Source organism: Balaenoptera ricei, chromosome 5 (assembly GCF_028023285.1).
Source record: "Balaenoptera ricei isolate mBalRic1 chromosome 5, mBalRic1.hap2, whole genome shotgun sequence".
Classification (NCBI taxonomy): domain Eukaryota; kingdom Metazoa; phylum Chordata; class Mammalia; order Artiodactyla; family Balaenopteridae; genus Balaenoptera; species Balaenoptera ricei.
In genome coordinates this window covers 30,917,792-30,936,774 of record NC_082643.1, presented here as the reverse complement: position 1 = coordinate 30,936,774, position 18,983 = coordinate 30,917,792, and the positions used below count along the sequence as shown (strand labels likewise).

At 37.8% G+C, this 18,983-nt stretch overlaps 1 protein-coding gene across 5 annotated transcripts in view; it reads right to left on the bottom strand.

Annotated features, from left to right (window-relative positions):
* EDNRA (endothelin receptor type A) overlaps nt 1–18,983 on the bottom strand; it is an 87,333-nt gene that overhangs the window by 52,667 nt on the left and 15,683 nt on the right. For all 5 annotated transcript variants that reach the window (XM_059922578.1, XM_059922577.1, XM_059922574.1 and 2 more), the window contains exon 3: nt 107–234. In XM_059922578.1, coding sequence (XP_059778561.1) covers nt 107–234 — 128 coding nt within the window. The remainder of the gene's footprint in view (nt 1–106; nt 235–18,983) is intronic.

Below are 18,983 nucleotides of genomic sequence, written 5' to 3'. Positions count from 1 at the left end.
ACAACTGTCTTGAACACCAATTCTCAAGGCTCCTCGAGTTCTCTTCTTTCTGAGAAAACTGCTTTTCTAAACCCAACAACAGAGTAAAGGGAAAGAACCACGTTACCTGTCAACACTGAGAGCACAGAGATTGAGGACGGTGATCCCCACTGAGGACTTCTGCAAAAAGGGGAACAACTTGCAGAGAAATACGCCAAAGTCATTGTGATCAAAAGGCCAGCGCCCAGCCAGCAGCTGAAAAAAGGAAAGAGCATGGTAAGAAATGGCAGAGCCAGCATAGGATACACGGACACTTATATTTCTAATTAGGCTTCCAAACTTCTAAATTTTATCGTTCACTATGCTTTTCAGTTAGTGTGGTAGCAATAGAGTATTATCATCATTTTTTTTCATATTTTAAAGCCTCAGCAATTTTTTAATCCTGAACAATGTGGAGAGTGATAAATATAATAACAAGAGATAAAACTTTGATCTTATAGGAAGTAGTCACGCCGCCTAATTTTCAAAGAGGAGCAAAATTTGGGGGTTTGGATGACAGCTTAACTGAGAAGCAGGCAGTCATCTCGGATCAAGTCTTACTAAATCACGAGTAAAATGAATCATTTTCAGCTAGTGGCATTGGGAGATTATATTATCTCCTGACAATCAGCCAAAGCTCTGAATAAGATGTTCTGGAGAATACTGGGAAAATGAAGTGGTTTAGAATGTACTGGCTTTGCCGGCTGGTTAACAGCTAAAGCCACCTGAAACTCACCTTTTCCTCCATGCTTAACTTGCTGCCCTGCTTCAGCAGGTGTGACACCAGTGGCCTATCTTTATTTAGGCTCAGATTTTCCTTTATCATACAAGAAAATGTGGTTACTGTGACCTGTTTGTAGCATTTGCAGGGACATCTATTCTTCCACATTGACAATTTGAAATTTTTGTTCCAGGGAGAGGGTGATGACCCTCTAGGGGCTGTGGTGAGTAGCAAGAACATAAATCCTCTGTGAATTGCTGATATCTAATTAGAGATATCTGATTAGGTATCGTACTAGAAGCATGGCCTTAAATAATAGCTCAGCTACCTAAAAGGAGGAAGTCTCTTCTGAATATCTATGATGCCTTTTCAAGAGTAAAAATGGTATTGATGTCCTTTCTTATGTTTGCTTAGTGACTCAGAATTTAAACTTACTCCACTCAATAGGAAATAATATTGTACTAACTTGACAAACTTCTTTGTTTTGCAGAGTACCTATCGCCATAGTAACTCTAAGTTGACCTTCCAATTTTGTTCTACCATTTCTAAAAGAGTAAGGTTTAATTTCATGGTTGGCGTGGTCATTAATATGAGTCCATGGAAAGAGGATAGGAAACTATTACCCGAGAAATACAAAATCAGAACTTATGCATTTTGAGAGTTTAGTAACATAGGGCTATCTATAATTCTATTTTATATGGCTAAGATCCTGTTTGACTTAAATTCTGATGTTCTCTCTTTTTGGTTTTCAAACATATTTCCCTTCTTCTGAGTAGTTTTCTAAAAGACCTTTTCCTTCAATCCAGCCCTACCGCTGGTCTCTTCTTCCTCTCACTCTAACTGGTCTTGGTTGGTGTCTTCTCAGAATTTCCATAAATACCTTTGTCCAAGGACAACCAGTGGGCTCTTCACAGAAATACTGCCCTAAACTCTGACAGTTCTCACGAAGCTAGAAAATAATTATACCATTGCTGATTGCTAGTTATGAATGCCTGATGCAAGTCAACACATAAAACATTATTTCTGAGATGAATCACCCCCTAAAAAGAAAACCTGAATATTACTTTTTTACACAGTGAGAGTTTAGTATTTTGTCCCAGAACTGTAATTCTCCACTAAAGACTAGAGAGATGTAATTAAAATGTGTAAGGATTGTTATAGGATAAGTTTTGGAACAGTTGAATTGTTATGGTTGGTTCACTCCCAGAGACAGAGGATCCTGAAATCTACGTGGATGGATTTCCCAATTCACACATCCAACAATGAGAGAAAAGAAAAGGATGTTTCTGGCTTAACAAGGGAGACTCTGAAATCTCGTGCAGGTCTAAGTAACAAGTGCTAAGAAAAATGATCTGGGAGAACCCACAACAGAGCATGTATTGTTTCAGGCCCTTCCAATCTCAATTGAAATATTTTTTTTTCATGCTTGCTTAAACTTTTAATTAGGATTAGGTGTAAAGGAAGCACTCAAGAGAAAGATATCATGGAATTGGTGAACACCAAATAGATCACAGAATTGTCTTTCTTTGACACAAATAGGTGTTTGGTTATTTTTGTTGTTCTTTTTTTTTCTTTGCCAGCATTGATTCTTCTTGGGAATTATTGACAAAGGAGAATGAAAGAAATCATTGGAAAAAAATTTAAGGTACAATCACAGTGTAGACATCCCTGACGTATATCCACTTCATTCTCAAGGGATGTATGGCTAGTAACCGTTCTCATGCTGCCAGCAGGAAATTAGGGTCCTACCTGCAGGCAACTTCTCTTTCTGGTTAAAGCTGGCTTCCTCAAAGAGGCCCTGCTTAACTACCCAATCTCAAATAGGACCTGCTTGTTAACCTCTTTCATGGAACCAATATTGGAGTAATCTTAGATTCAAAGACTCCTTTCAGCCCACTCTGTCTTAGCAAGAAAACAAATATAAAAGGAAGACATCAAAGAGACATAGAGTATAGCTCACCTATTTTTCTCTTATTTAGAAGAGGCATTTTGGAGCTTATGAAAGACTACGGGAAATGTATCCTTTCTGTTATTTACTAGCGTTTAAAATGGAAAATACAATATTTAAAATGGTAAAAGTTAAGCTGTATAAAAACTTGTATAATGAAAAGTTAAGTCTCCATTCTATTCAAGACCCCTTAATTCCCTGCCCAAAGGCACCACTGTTAATTATAAATTGTGTTTTCTTCCGGAAAACTCCCTATGTACATAAATCCTGTTTGTTTGGTTTTTTTAAAAATCAGAACATTATGGAAATAATACCTTTCAGCAGTCTTTTATGATTTTGTTTCCTAGAGCAGACTTCTGGGAAGCAGTTCTATTGCCTAATTAAAATGTTTTGATTTTTTAAAAGCACGTTGAGGAAAACCACTTAGACTAGGATAGGAAAAGATAAAGAACTGCTTAGCATAAACAGACCATGGTAAAAGAACTAGTTGATTTCATTATTGTTAACAAGCTAATATCAATTCATTGAAAGAAAAACCAACCCAGTCTGACAGACTAACAAGTCGGATTGGTTCAAGGGTAAATCTGGAACCTTGGAGCGGACATAGCTTATTTTTGCCATAAGAGGGTCTGTGCTTTTATGTAACCCTCATATTTATAACTTCCAAGGGCAGCACACAGTACCTCGTATGTAGTAGGTGTTGAACAAATTAATGATTTCAACTCACTAATTCAGGGAAATATTTTCACATTTTGAAATTTGATAGCACCAATTTTCCACAGAAAACACATTCACCTTATAATTTACTTTCTATTTAAAAGTCATTTAACAGTATCTGAAAGTAGTATTTCCACTCTTTATGTTGAAACAAACAATGCACCGTTCAACTAGTTGTTGGAGGAGGTGGGAGAATACAGTTCTGTTGAAAAGTCCACGGTAAAGAGGGGCTGCCAAACACTTTGCTCGGAGAGCCCTCCCTTTGTGCTGAGACTGTCCAGCTTGATAAGAACCACAGAGCAGGCACCTGAAGATGACGCCCGTCCTATGGTCCAATCGGGTTCTCAAGTGGACCACAGAGGAACAGCCGAGGGCAACCTAGGCAGCAGAGGGTCATCTGCTGAGCATGGATTTTGCTTTAGGACTTTTCTGAGGGGACTTTTCTTCAGCTGAAACGTAATTAAAGTCCTGATCTCCACCTGAAAACTAAAGCACTACTAAATGGCACAAATTAATGTAGAAATTCTGTATTTGTGTGGCTGATTCGGATTGTGGAAAAATCAACATAAAATTGATAGGCTGCATTTTTTAACCTGTCGAAACAGATTTATCTAAGGACTTGTACCACATGATCCACCAATAAGCACCCTGTTTTTAGAATGACTAGATCCAAAAGCAGGATGTCTGGCCACTACTATATATGGTACAAAGCAATTTCTACTTAGTTGTGATCTTTTATTGATAGTATGTACAACGTACCTGCTTATGTCAGCTTTCTGGAACGTACCTGACAACGAGAAAGTAAGCAAAAATGTAAGGCGCCAAATGGTTGCTGTGAAATTTATGCCCTAAAGTTCACGTCCTTGACTTACGGGTGAATGGTCTGAGTCTTCCCCGCAGGTTGATTTGTTTTTACTTTACACCCATTTTTATTGTTCTTTTTAAATGGTTCTGTTATTTGTGCATTGCACATCCAAAGCTACTCATCAATACAAACCCTCCTGAGTAATGGTTCTCAGCCTTGGCTGTACATTAGAATGATTGAGGGAGCTTTTAAAAATACCAATGCCCAGGCCATGCCCCTAGATGACTGCTCTTCATTGTGGGGTGCTTTGTCTCCCAGGGAACATTTGGCAACGTCTGGAGACATTTTTCATTATTACAAATTGTTGAGAGGCTACTAACATCTGGTAGGTAGAGGCCAGGGATGCTGTTAAATATCTTGCAATGCACAGGCCAGGCCCTCTAATGAACAATTATCTAGCCCAAAATGTCAGTAGCGCTGAGGTGAAAAACCCTGTCCTAGGCCAATTAAATCAGGATCTCTGGAGTTGGGGCACAAGCCCGGAAGTTTTTAAAGCTTCCAGGTGATTCCAATGTACAGCCAAGGTTGAGAATCACTGCTTTAGCACACTTGTTTTCAAGCTTCAGCAGGTTCAGCATCATCTGAGGGCCTATTAAACCACACTGCTGCGCGCCCCCTGCCCCGAGTTCCTGATTCAGTAGGTCTGAGGTGGGGCCTGAGACTTTGCACTTGTTTTGGTTGCGTTGGGTCTTTACTACTATGCGCGGCAGCTACTCTTCGTTGCGGTGTGCGGGCTTCTCATCGCGGTGGCTTCTCTTGTTGCGGAGCACCAGCTCTGGCGCGCGGGCTTCAGTAGTTGTGGCATGCAGGCTCACCAGTTGTGGCTCGTGGGCTCTAGAGGGCAGGCTCAGTAGTTGTGGCACACGGGCTTAGTGGCTCCGCGGCATGTGGGATCTTCCCGGACCAGGGCTCGAACCCGTGTCCCCTGCATTGGCAGGCGGAGTCTTAACCACTGCACCACCAGGAAAGCCCATACCTTTGCACTTCTAAGGAGTTCCCAGGTGATGCTGATGCTGCTAGTCCGCCAACCTCTGCCCTGAGAACCTCTGCTCTAGAGATGCCATGATCAGTAAAAAACTGATAGATAGTTGACAGCCAGATAGTGCAGGATGAGCAGAAAACAGAATGTAATATAGACATAAATAAAAAATCATAACGGCTTGGGGCCATGTAGTTTGCACCCCTCTCATGCCGATAGTGCCTAAAGCCATCAGTATAGAAAGGCACAGCTCAATAGCAGGTGACCTAACTGGTATGCATGACTCTCATGTCCCAGGCCTAATGTCCCAGGCCTCACCAGCTTGGCATTATGAAATAAGGCTGTTCTTTCCTTAAAATCAACTTAGACTGTCAATTCATAAGACTTAGTTTCAAATACAAGATTTATCTGTTAGCAACAGTGACCTTGGGTAAGCCACTTACCCATTGTTATGTCTCATTCCTGTATTTGTTAAATGGGGTGGTTCTCATACCTGCCACAATGGTATGATGACCATCTGGGAGGCTCAAATGGGACAATGCTTATGAGAGAATCCACAAACTGAATGTACACCGCACAGACGTTAGTTATTTTGAACTGCTATAGTTTGTGATCATAAACTGAAATGTACCAATTATTCATGACCATGAAGAAAAGGATAATATAAATGAATTTACCCCCTCTTTTTATCCATTCCAGATGCTAATGCCATTACTTGGATATTATCTTTGTTATTGTCATGGCATCTTAATAATGGGATAAGTAAAACCAGCAGTGCATTTTTCTTTGTGCTAATTTTCATTCCAGCCCATCCAGTGAGGATGAGGGCTTCTCCTCCTTCCCTTCATCCCAACCCACCCATCTCAGGAAGGAATGAGGGATTTATGAATATAGTCTGTAATAGCTGGAAACCTCAAAGTAAATAAAATGTTCTCTTCCCCTCAACATGGATTATCATTGGGTCGCTTGAAGCTGGGCATGACGGGCCAGGTACCAGTCTTCAAAAAGTGGGGTTCTGAGGTTTTCTTTCTTTCTGGGGCAGGGGCTGGGATGTAGAAGTTGGTACATAGTCGAATCAGCAGTAAAGATGTTCTACGTCTCCTGACAGTACAGACTGGGATGGTAATAAAGCCTGTGATGCCCAGGACAGGCCTTCCATGAGGACATGTTTTCTGGCTGTTGCAAATCTCAAATTGGTCACAATAAAATAAGTCACTTTGTGTGACTGAGAATGAATTTTGCCTTTCCCTTATGCTTTAATTGCTTCCGGATTGAGGCAGAGTTTTCACAGAAATCAAATCAAATAAATAAAACAAAACCCATGGCTTCCACCCTACCCATACACTTTTTCCTTTGACAGGCTCCCCCTGCTTCCCGACCAGCCCAAGAATTTGGAAAGCATGGCATCCTTAGAGCAGAGCAGACACTCCACAGATGTTCTCGACTCTGGGTGCCCTCTGTGACCTGGGGGGATGGAGAAGCACTCCTTTTAATGAAAGCAAGTGGCTTGGTGTAGTAAAGAGCGTGGGCCCTGAAGCTCGACTTCCTGGGTTGGACTGAATCCCAGCTCTGCTATGTTGCAGACCATGTGACCTTGGCATGTTGGTTAACCTCGCTGCTTCTCAGTTTCCTCCTCTAGAAGATGGAAATGGTGATGGCAGCTACCTCACAGGGTTACTGTGGGTGACAGAAGAGACAATCCATAGAAAGCAGTTAGCAGAAGTAAGTATCTGGAAATGTGAGCTATTTGCACGGCGTGTGGTTATCAGTCTCTACTTTCTGTCTGTTTTTTCCAGTGAGATTGTGAAGGACGGTCATCCAGGTAACCAGGTCCAGGGGGGTGGCAGACCCCACAGGTACAAAGGGCCCCATTCACAAGGAAATGACTACCCAGAAGATGAACAGATGTGACCCTAAAGAAGCTGCAAGCAACATTCTGTGGGAACTCAGCCAAAGAAGGCTCTGGAACCCGGCTGCCTTGTACCCTACATGACTTACTCAAGTGAACTGTGCCTCAGTGAAAACTGGAGGTGAAAACTATGCCATATGGTTGACGTGAGTGTGAAATGAATTAATCCAGGCAAAGTCCTTAGAACAGGGCCTGACCCATCGCAGGTTGTAAATGTTAGTTCCTATAAGAGATGGGTTTTGAGAAACTGCTCCAGCTACTCTGCACTTAGATTAGAAAACTTGAGGTTGTTGCTACTACCCACTATCCCTCTATTTCACCATTGAATATTCAGTGTTTCGGTGTCAGCTGAGGTCTTAACTTTTTAGAATCTGAAATACATAGATGTTAATAACAACCAGGTGAAAGAGAGAAAAAACAAAAAAGAGGAAAAAATACTTTTAATTTTTAAAAAATTTATTTATTATTTATTTTTGGCTGTGTTGGGTCTTTGTTGCTGCGCATGGGCTTTCTTTAGTTTGGCGAGCGGGGGCTACTCTTTGTTGCGGTGCACAAGCTTCTCACTGCAGTGGCTTCTCTTGTTGCGGAGCACGGGCTCTAGGCGACCGGGCTCATTAGTTGTGGCTCACCGGCTCTAGAGCACAGGCTCAGTAGTTGTGGCTCACAGGCTTAGTTGCTCCGTGGCATGTGGGATCTTCCCAGACCAGGGCTCGAACCCGTGTCCCCTGCATTGGCAGGCAGATTCTTAACCTCTGCACCACCAGGGAAGTCCCGAAAAAATACTTTTTAAAACCAAGTTCCAAACCCAGGAAGGTTATTTCATTAGAGGAAAGATGGTTCACCCAAGATATGGGCTTATTATCCCCAAGAGTCTCAGTCACCTGAAGGCTGGGAATGAAAAGAAATGTCTCTGATAAAGCTGCTGTAAGGATGCCAATCTAGAATCAAGGGGTTTATGACTTCTACTTTTTTGGTATGCCTAAAACCAAAGGATCATTGGATGGAGAAGAATTAAATGTTTTTAAAAAAGAAAAGTTAGAAGCACTCAGTATCAAAATTGTATAGGTTAGTGCCAAATATATGTGTCAGTATTTTAGGATTTAATTCATAATGGAGAGAAGATTTACGTTGGAAAGAATGAACCTGGCTTTTCCTGGATGGAGAAAAGATAGTTAATTATAGAAAATAAGTGCTCTGACCTGGACACACAATAAGACCCAAAACCTGTTGAAAAAATGTTACTGTTTATTTTAATCAGCACTCTCTATGGTAGTACATGCTAGTACTTATTTAAAAGAAACATGCAGGCGAAAACAAAGCAGAACAAAACAAAACAAAAAATAAACTGGTAGAGATTTCCACATGTAGATTTAGGTAGTAGCCCCAAAAAACTTATCAGGAAGGTGGTAATAAGTAGAAAAAAGCAAAAGCCAACAGCAGATTTGAAAGCATGCTGCCTATTTAATGATGTAATGTGTGAAATCTTAAGAACTGAGGTTAGTTCTTCATTGTAAAGTACGTCATGTGGTCACAATTATCCTGTGTTGATGGAAACGATGACCCAACTAGGATACGGTATGCGGCATGAAGAAAATGATACCATATGTGTCTTTTGGGGAAAAAAGAACACTATTGATGCTGAAGCTGATGTGTTACAGTAAATAAGGTTGAGGTGATTTTGAATATTTAATAACAGAAATCCATTAGGAAATAAGACAATTTGCAATAGCTGACGTAAAAAGTGAATTAGGAAGACATGCTCAAGATGGCTGAGTTACCAGTCATGTAATGATGCTTCACATAAGAATGACATGCATGTAAACAATTCACCCACTAAAGTTTTAGAAGAAGGAAGGATGTAATATACTGCAGGGAAGTTAGAAATTCTGGCTTCCAGCTCTAGCCCTGTCAGAAATCTTTGGGCTTTGCCTTCCTCCTCTGCCATATAATCTCGTTCTGGCCCAACATTTCTTATCTCTAAATTCTCTGCCAGCTCTTAAATTGCATGATTTTTTTTTTTTTTCATATCAGAACTCCAGTCTATAGCTGGTTTCTCTGAAACTATTATCAACTCCATTTATCCCTAAACTCGCTTAACCTCAATCCCTCCCTTCATTTTACATGAATAATTTTGTCTTCCCAATTTCTCTTTTATTCTTCCCAACTATGAGTATTTTAGTCCTTTTTGCCTTTCTTTTTTCTACCCAAAAGGATGAAGGATGTTAGTACCTGTGGAATCCCATAGATGAAGTCTTGAGACTATTTATCTACCTCGAATGTATGAACAGTATTTTATTCCTCTGCAGGGAGAAGCTAAAATATACAGAAAATTTGCCCAGTGAGCTATAAGCACCATACTGTAAATCCTGACTATAAGTAAAATGCAGGAAAAAACAGTAGGTAAGTGGCTATTTTAAGCTTCCAGTCAAGGGTCTGTTATAAATCATAGTGTAAAATTAAGAATTAAAAAATTTGAAAATTAGTTTGATCCTACTTTGTCTTATTTCCAGTCATTTGGAAATGAGATAACATTAAATTGTGTAAGTCAAGAATAATAGATTTTAACCTAGTTTTACTTCTCAGTCTTGATATTCGACACACACTATATCTCCATTATATGTATTTTGTTTTAGTGCTACCTAGAACAGAAAACATACAAATTTGGGGTCTAATGTAATTAGTCTACTAATTAGCTGGGCTTCCTTTCCTAGACACTTGAGTATTGAGAGAGACTTGTACCATTTCCTTGAGATTAGGGCCAATGTTCTATTTCCTTTTCATCTCTCTCAGGACACTTGGTACATTGTTTTACATGCAGCAATTGTCCAAGGAATATTGACTGCCATGAAAATCAGCGACTTAAGCAAATGTTATTAAGACAAGTTTGGTAAACGACATTTATCTTAGATCTGAAAAATTATAGCATTTTAGACTTTGGACAGGTGCTTAGAGACCATCTAGATCAGTGGTTCTCTAAGTGTTGCCTGAGGACCCCTGGAGATCCCTTTTCATGGTTCAGGAGAACCTTTCATAGGACCTGCAAGATCAAGATAACACTGAGATGACTGCCTTTTCTACTGGTTGACATTTGCACTATTGGTGCAAAAGCAACAGTGGTTAAAACTACCAGTGCCTTAGCATGAATCAAGCAGTGGCACAAAACTCTTCTAAGTCATTGCATTCTTCGCCATCACACACTAGCTGTGGAAAAAAGTTGATGCTGCAAGAGTAATGGTGAGGACTTCAGCAAGGTCATAGGCTACAAAAGCAATATACAAACATTGGTTGCATTTGTATATACTAGAAATGAAAAATACAAAAATGAAATTGAGACAATTCCATTCAAAATAGCATCAAAAAAAGAATAAAATACTTAGGAATAAATTTAACTAAAGAAGTATAAGACATGTTTGCTGAAAGCTACCAAATACTGGAGAAATCAAAGACCTAAATAAATGTTTTTGCATTGGAAGGATGAGTATTGTTAAGATGGCAATTTTCTCTAAATTCATCCAAAGAGTCAATACAATTCCTATGTAAATTCAAGGAAATTAGCAAGTTGATCTTAAAATTTATATAGAAATGTAAAGGACTCAGAATAGCCAAAATTTTTTTGAAAAAAAAATCCAACAAAGTAGGACTTATAGTACCTGTTTAAAAACTTACTATAAACTACAGTAATCAAGGCAGAATGGTATTGGCATAACAATAGACACATAAGTCATTGGACTAGAAAAGAAAAGACAGAAATAAACCCTTATATTTATCATCAATTAAGTTTTAACAAAGGTGCCAAGGCAGTTCTTTGAGGAGACGATAGTCTTTTCAATAAATGGTGTTGGGACAATTGGATATGTGTATGCAAAAAAGTGAACTTAGATGCTTACCTCATATACTACACAAAAATTAATTGTGATCGTAGATCTAAATGTAAGGGCTAAAATTATAAAACTGTTAAAAAAATAAGAGAATTTTTTTGTGATTTTGGCTTAGGCAAAGATTTCATAGATATGACACAGAAACATGTCCATAAAAGAAAAAAATTTGATAAATTGGATTTCATCAAAATTTTAAAATTTTGCTCTTCAAAAGACACCATTTAGAAAATGAAAAGAAAAGCTACGGAGTGGGAAAAAGTATTTGCAAATCATATATCTGATGAAGGATTTCCATCCAGAATACGTAAAGAACTCCTACAATTAAAAAATATAAAGGGAAATAACATAATTAAAAAGAGTAAAAGATTTAAATAGACATTTCACCAAAGTAGAAATACAAATAACTAAGTACATGAAAATGAAAAATGCTCAGTATCATTCATCATTAAGGGAAAAGTACATTAAAGCCACAGTGAGCTACCGCTACACATCATTAGAATAGCTATAATAAAAAAGACTGACAATAATAAGTTGGTGAGGATGTGGAGAAATTGGAACCCTCATATAATGCTGGTGGGAATGTAAACTGGTACAACCATTTCTTTGACATTGATATGATCCAGTGATATTATTCAGATTTCTCCCGTGTTACTCATTGATTTGTTTGTATTTATGCAATTTTATCACATGTGTAGGTTTGTGTATCGACCTCCAGGCAAGACATGGAATAGGTCCATCACCACAAGGACCCCTTAACCACACTCCCTTCCCTTCTCCCTTGAACTCCCTAGCCCCTGGCAACCATTAATCTGTCCTCCATCTCAATAACTCTGTCAGTTCAAGGATGTTATATAAATGGAATTATAGTATGTAATCTTTTGAGATAAGCTTTTTTTTTTTTTTCACTCACCATGATTCCCTTGAGATTCATCCAAGTTGTTGTGTGTATCAATAGCTTGTTCCTTTTTGTCACTGAGTAGTACTCTATGGAATGGATGTACCATAGTTTATTTAACCACTCACCCACTAAAGAACATCTGGGTTGCTTCCAGGTTCAGGCTATTACAAATATAGCTACTATGAACATGCCTGAACAGGTTTTTGCATGAACATAATTTTCATTTCTTTGGCATAAATGCCCAAGATTGCAATTGCTGGGTCTTACGGTAATTGCATGTTTAGTTTTATAATAAACTTCCAAAGTCTTTTCTAGAGTGCTTCTACAATTTCTCAGTCTCACCAGTGATGTATGATGATCCAGTTTCTTCTCATCCTTGTCAGTATTAAGTGTTGTCACTATTTTTTAATTTTACCCATTCTGATAGGTGTGTAGTGATATCTTACCGAGGTTTCAGTTCTGCATTTCGCTAGTGGCTAATAATGATGGAACATCTTTTCATGTGTTTATCGACCAGCTTTATATCCACTTCAGCAAAATTTCTGTTCATGTTTTTTTGCCCATTTTCTGCCTGGATTGTTTGGTTTTTTTGCTGTTGAATTTTGAGAGTTTTTAATATGTTCTAGAAACTACTCCTTTGGTTAGACATGTTGATTGCAAATATTTTCTCCCAATCTGTAGCTTGTTTTTTCATCCTGTTGATTGCAAATACTTTCTCACAGTCTGTAGCATGTTTTTTCATCCTCTTAAGAGGGTCCTTTGCAGAGTAAAAGTTTTAAATTTTGATGAGGTCCTATTTATCAGTTTTCTATAGATTGCGCTTTTGGTGCCAAGTGTAAGAACTCTTTACTTAGTCCTAGATCCCAAAGATTTTCTCCCTTTTTGTTGCTAAAGTTTTATACTTCTACATTTTCATTTAAGTGCAAAGTTTAAGATTTAAAAAAATTTCAACTGTGGTAAAGTATACATAACATAAAATTTACCACCTTAACCATTAGTCATGGACCATGTATGTCTTTAGCAAAGAAGAAGTAGTCTAAACAGAATGTGGCGATCCACTGAGGGTCACAGAACCTAAAAAGTGATCAAATAATAGATATTAAGCCCTAAGGCACTTGCTTCTCTCCAGTTGTTCAATTATCCAAAGTTTCTGGCTAAGAAATAATACTTTATTAGACATGTTCAATTCTAGTACCAGCTTTTTCTTCTGGGCCATTTCCACAAACCAAATATTTATCACTTCATGAGAGTTAATCAGAGTTATGGCAAACAAGTAAAAATTTCCAAACCACAGTAGAGGTAGAATCGGGTCTATCAGCTGAGAGACTGCCTTTATTATATCAGCCTGCAAGCAGGGCCGATTTGAATTAGTGTCTCTGTAAAATTATAAATAGCTCCAAGTTCTGGTTCACATAATTGGAACTACAAATGTTGACTCCTCACATTCTGAGAGTCTAGGTTCCCTCCCTCTCTCCCTTCCTCCTTCCTTCCCTTCCCCCCCTTTCTTAAATATATATGAACTGTCTTGGGTGTGCCTGCTGAATTACAGAGTGGCTAAAAGTAGAGTCCCAAGGATGGATCTCCATCACCCAACTTTGTCTTCTTTCTCCCATCCCTGCAGCTCCCCCTTCCTTCACCAACAATTTTAAAAGGTCTGATGTATACAAGTAATACCTGTGCCACAAAATCACATACACACATACACATACTGTTAAAAAAGAAGGAACATGGACTATCTCATATTTTTCCCCACCTCCCCCTTTGTCTATGACATGGCCTTTCTGTCCATTACCAAATATATATTCCTTGAATTTTATAGCCCAGAGATAAAAATTCATCTATCTTTAGTTATGACTGTATAATTTAATTGGTCTGTCAGAGAAATATAAAATGCAGTGATTTTCTGGTCAAATAATTTCAAGTATGTAAATCTTTTATCTTTAAGATCTCTGGGGAGTACCTCTATTTTTTTTTTTTTTTCTCTTTTGTTTGGAATTTCCCTAAAATAAATGGAAATGTCATCTTTACCTTGTTCTTTTTCTTGTTTAACTGCAACATGAATGGCTGCTCAAAGATCTAACCTCCTGGTTCAGTGCTGCTATTAATTGCTTGAAAGACAATGTTATGGGTGTCTCTAAGCACACGACAAAGAATTTAAAACTTCTTCAATTTTGATCAGAAAATGCATGATTTTGTCCAGCAGGTTTCAAGGATACCCAGTTGCTACGACCTTCAAGGAGGCCAAGTTCGGATGTTTGCTAACATAAATGCAGAAGACAGAGGGAGGGTAATAGCCCTGGGCTGTTCATCTCATTTATGTCAGCAGTTACCTCAGGAACAGGCTTACTATGTGTCACTGTGCCTAATGGGATTCCATGAGATGGCCCTTCTTTATTTTTTCATACAAAGATAATGACTTGAAAGATCAAGTGATTTATTCAAAATCAGTCGCAAACCATTTTAAAAAAGAAGCATACTTTGATTTCTTGGGATTATGCCCATTTACTATCTTGGGCGTTGTGGGTATAAGCCACTTAAGAACAATGAAGGTTATGAAGACTTATTCATATTTTTGAAGCTCAGATCTTAAGCTCTGACCTCCTATAGGACAAAATAGAGGAGAATGAGAGGCGAGGATGAAAAGCAGGGCCAGGGGACTTCCCTGGTGGCACAGTGGTTAAGAATCCACCTGCCAATGCAGCGGACACGGGTTCGAGCCCTGATCGGGGAAAATCCCACGTGCCGCAGAGCAACTACGCCCGTGCGCCACAACTACTGAGCCTGCGCTCTAGAGCCAGCGGGCCACAACTACTGAAGCCCACACGCCTAGAGCCCGTGCTCCGCAACAAGAGAAGCCACTGCGATGAGAAGCCCGCACACCTCAACGAAGAGTAGCCCCTGCTCGCCGCAACTAGACAAAGCCAGCACACAGCAACGAAGACCCAAGGCAGCCAAAAATAAATAAATAAATAATAAATAAACTTAAAAAAAAAAAAAAAGTAAAGCAGGGCCAGGGCAGCGGGTGAGATGCCAAAGGGGTGGATAAACTTTTTCTGTAAATGGCCAGATAGTAAATATTTTGGGCTTTGCAGACCATCTGGTATCTGTCGAAACCATTTATGTAAGCAATGGGTATGGCTGTGTTCCAATAGAACTTCATTTATAAAAATAGGCTTTGGGCCGGATTTGGCTCATGGCTGTAGTTTGCCCACCCCTGGGTCAGAGAATCAGACAGGATCAAGCCGAAGTGGTGAGTACTCAGTGCTTGCAAATTAGGCCCTGGAATATTACCTTAATGTGCACAACTTCCCCCTGGATTTACTTCGCCTCCTTTACGGTAAGCCTGGAGCTGGAGGCATTTTAAGGTCACACCACGAAACCAATAAAAATATTACTGTGAAGGTAACTATTTCCTCAGAACAAAAAGCAGGAAAAATTTCAACAAATCCTCTAAGTTTAAAGGCACAATCATAAGACTGCAAAGCCCAGTGTTCACACATTTCACAAAGTTCTGAATACCTTCTTGGCAGTATGTATTCAGGGCCTTGTAAGACTGCCATTGAATTCCATTTAAAATCTACTCAGTGGTTTTGATACATAAAATTTCTTTTTAGTGATGTTGCAGTGCAAATTTTGGTGTTGATGTTAGGAAGGATTTTCTTTTAGATCTGTCTTCATATGCTACAATTTGGTAAATTTCTATAACAACCCTCCCTTACCATTTTGTCTTAGAATAACGTAGTAACCAGATTACAACTAAACCTCCAAGTTTTACCTAGCAACTGGCATCCCAAAATATGTCATTTAACAAAAATAACCTCAGAGAGATTGTCTGGAAAATTTCATCAATCCAACTTAAACTCTCAGAACATTTACTGTCTGAAATCAGTGCTTTTTAATCGGTGTTTCATGGGGTGTTTTAAAGTTTTAAAATAAATGGCCATTTACTGCGGCAGTAATGGAAAATGCTGAAACCTAATTTTATTTCTGTGTCTCTTGAGATTAATTTGATTAATTTTGGTTTAGCTGTATATATTACTTTAGGAGAAGGAGAGATGACAGTTTTTCTGTTTTTAAAGAAAATGTTAATAGGTGTTTTACATTGAAAATGTTATTTTTTTCAGTAAAATTGTGTTCAATGGTCTCAAAAATTTCAACAGAACACTGGACTATAAAATTCCCCTGGCGCTGTCCTAGATTTCTTTGTGTTTTCTATAGACACTTAGTAAATGTGTGAGTTGATTTGGGGATTATCCAATATGAAGGCAGATAATAGATTTGCTTGAAAGGCCAAGAAGAATTATAATGAACAAAGTTCAGACATATGCCACACAAGCCTTTAGAGCTTTTAGAAAAGAATTCCATCTAGGAAATTCTGCCTAGTTCCCAGTACTGTACCATGCCCTGGTGGTTCTCCAAAATTACTGATCAAAATATGAAAGGATTATGATCAAGATTTATGTTAAAAGCATATATTTAGTATATAAATATATATGTTGATATTTAAGTATTCATGATCAAGATTTATATTAAAAGCATTTATTTAGTATATAGGTATATATGTTGATATTTAAGTGTTATATATATTTATAAATACATGTTAATTTTTATATATCTGTATATATTTATTTTTTTCAGCAATATATATGCACACAAAAAGATGCATGTGAGAATGTCCATAGGTGCACTATTCATATGAGCTCAAAATTGGAAACTATTTAAATGCCTACCTAAGTAGAATGAATAAACACATTGTGGCATATTCAGACAGTGAAGTGCTATACAATAATGAGAATGAATAAGCTACAACTAAACTCAACAGCATGGGTTACTCTCACAAACATAGTGCTGATCAAAGGAAGCCAGACAGAAAAGATTATATGTCATATGGTTCCATTTACATAAAACACAAAAGTAGGCAAACAAATTCATGCTGTTAGAAGTCAGGAAAGTGGTTGCCTTGGGAGTTTGGGTAATTAGTGACTGAGGGACTTCTGGGTGCAGGTAATGTTCTGATTCTTGATCCTGGTTACACAGATATGTTCATTTGGTGAAAATTCATAGACCTGACACTTAACGTACATTTTTTTTTTTGCATGTATATTACACCTCAATAAAATGTCGAAAATGTTTACAAAGTATTATGGCTCTTAAATGTTGTAACACTACCCTAAATTTTCATAGATTTATCTTCTATAAGAACATCAAATTTGTGGAAACAAAGGAAATAGGCAGAGAAACACAGCATTTGTGACATATATGACATCATTTTGAAAGAGAAACGCTGGAGTATTCTAAACATTTTTGTTTTGTGAAACTAAGCTAAAAGTTCACAGTGGCCAGATTTTTAAAAATATACAGACATTCTACAGAATTACTTTATCTGACATAAAACTCATGTGGGATGGGGCATAGTATGTTATTCAATATTTGGCAAAGAGATGTGTGCCCATTACCTTTTATATTTTGAAAGGAATGATTTTGGATATTTTGAACATGCTCAATATAGTTTGCTTTTAAAATTAGGGATATTAGGGACTTCCCTGGTGGTCCAGGGGTTAAGACTCCATGCTTCCAATGCAGGGGGCATGGGTTTGACCCCTGGTCGGGGAACTAAGATCACACATGCCGTGTGGCATGGCCAAAAAAAAAAAAAAAATTAGGGATGTTAATAAAGTTCCTTATTCAAATAGCTTCAGATTTAATGAAACCATTTCATTAAATTTCATTGTAAATTTTTTTTAAATTGAGGATTTCTAGCTTATTTTATTTTATTGAAGTATAGTTAATTTACAATATTACATTGGTTTAAGGTGTACAGCATAGTGATTCAGTATTTTTATAGATTATACTCCATTAAAAGTTATTACAAAATAATAGCTATAATTCCCTGTGCTATACAATATATCCTTGTTGCTTATCTATTTTATACATAGTAGTTTGTATCTCTTAATCCAATGCCCCTATTTCCCCCCAAACCACTGATGACCACTAGTTTGTTTTCTGTATCAGTGAGCCTGTTTCTGTTTTGCTATATACATTCGTTTTATTTTTTAGATTCCACAAATAAGTGATATCAGTGATATCATACAGTATTTGCCTTTCTCTGTCTTACTTCACAAAGCATAATATTCTCTAGGTCCATCCATATTGCCACAAATGGCAGAATCTCATTCTTTGTTTATTGCTGAGTAATAATCCATTGTATATATACATATAACATCTTTTTTATCCATTTATCTGCTTCCATAACTTGGCTATTGTAAATAGTGCTGCTATGAACATTGGGGTTGCATGTATCTTTTCAAATTAGTATTTTTATTTTTTCCAGATATAAACCCAGGGATGGATCAAATGGTAGTTCTATTTTTAGGTTTTTGAGGAACCTCTATACTGTTTTCCATAGTGGCTGCACCAATTTACATTCCCACCAACAGTGCACAAGTGTTCCCTTTCCTCCACATCCTTGCCAGTATTTGTTATGTGTAGACTTTTTGATGATGGCCATTCTGACAGGTGTGAGGTGATCTCATTGTTGTTTTGATTTGCATTTCTCTAATAATTGCGAAGCTGAATATCTTTTTATGTGCCTGTTAACATATGTATGTTGTCTTCGGAAAAATGTCTATTCAGGTCTTTGGCCCATTTTTTGACTGGGTTGTTTATTTTTTTGATATTGAGTTGTACAAACTGTTTATATATTTTGAATATTAACCGCTTGTTAGTCATATCATTTGCAACTCTTTTGTCCCATTTCGTAGGTTGTCTTTTCATTTTGCTGAGAGTGTCCTTTGCTGCGCAAAAGCTTTTAAGTTTAATTGATCTCATTTATTTATTTTTGCTTTTTTGCCTTAGGAGATAAATCCAAAAACATATTGCTATGATTTATGTCAAAGAATATTCTATGTTCTATTCTAGGAATTTTATGGTTTCAGGTCTTACATTTAGGTCTTTAATCCATTTTGAGTTTATTTTTGTATATGGTGTGAGGAAATGTCCTAATCTCATTGTTTTACATATATTAATAGCTGCCCAGTTTTCTCAGCACCA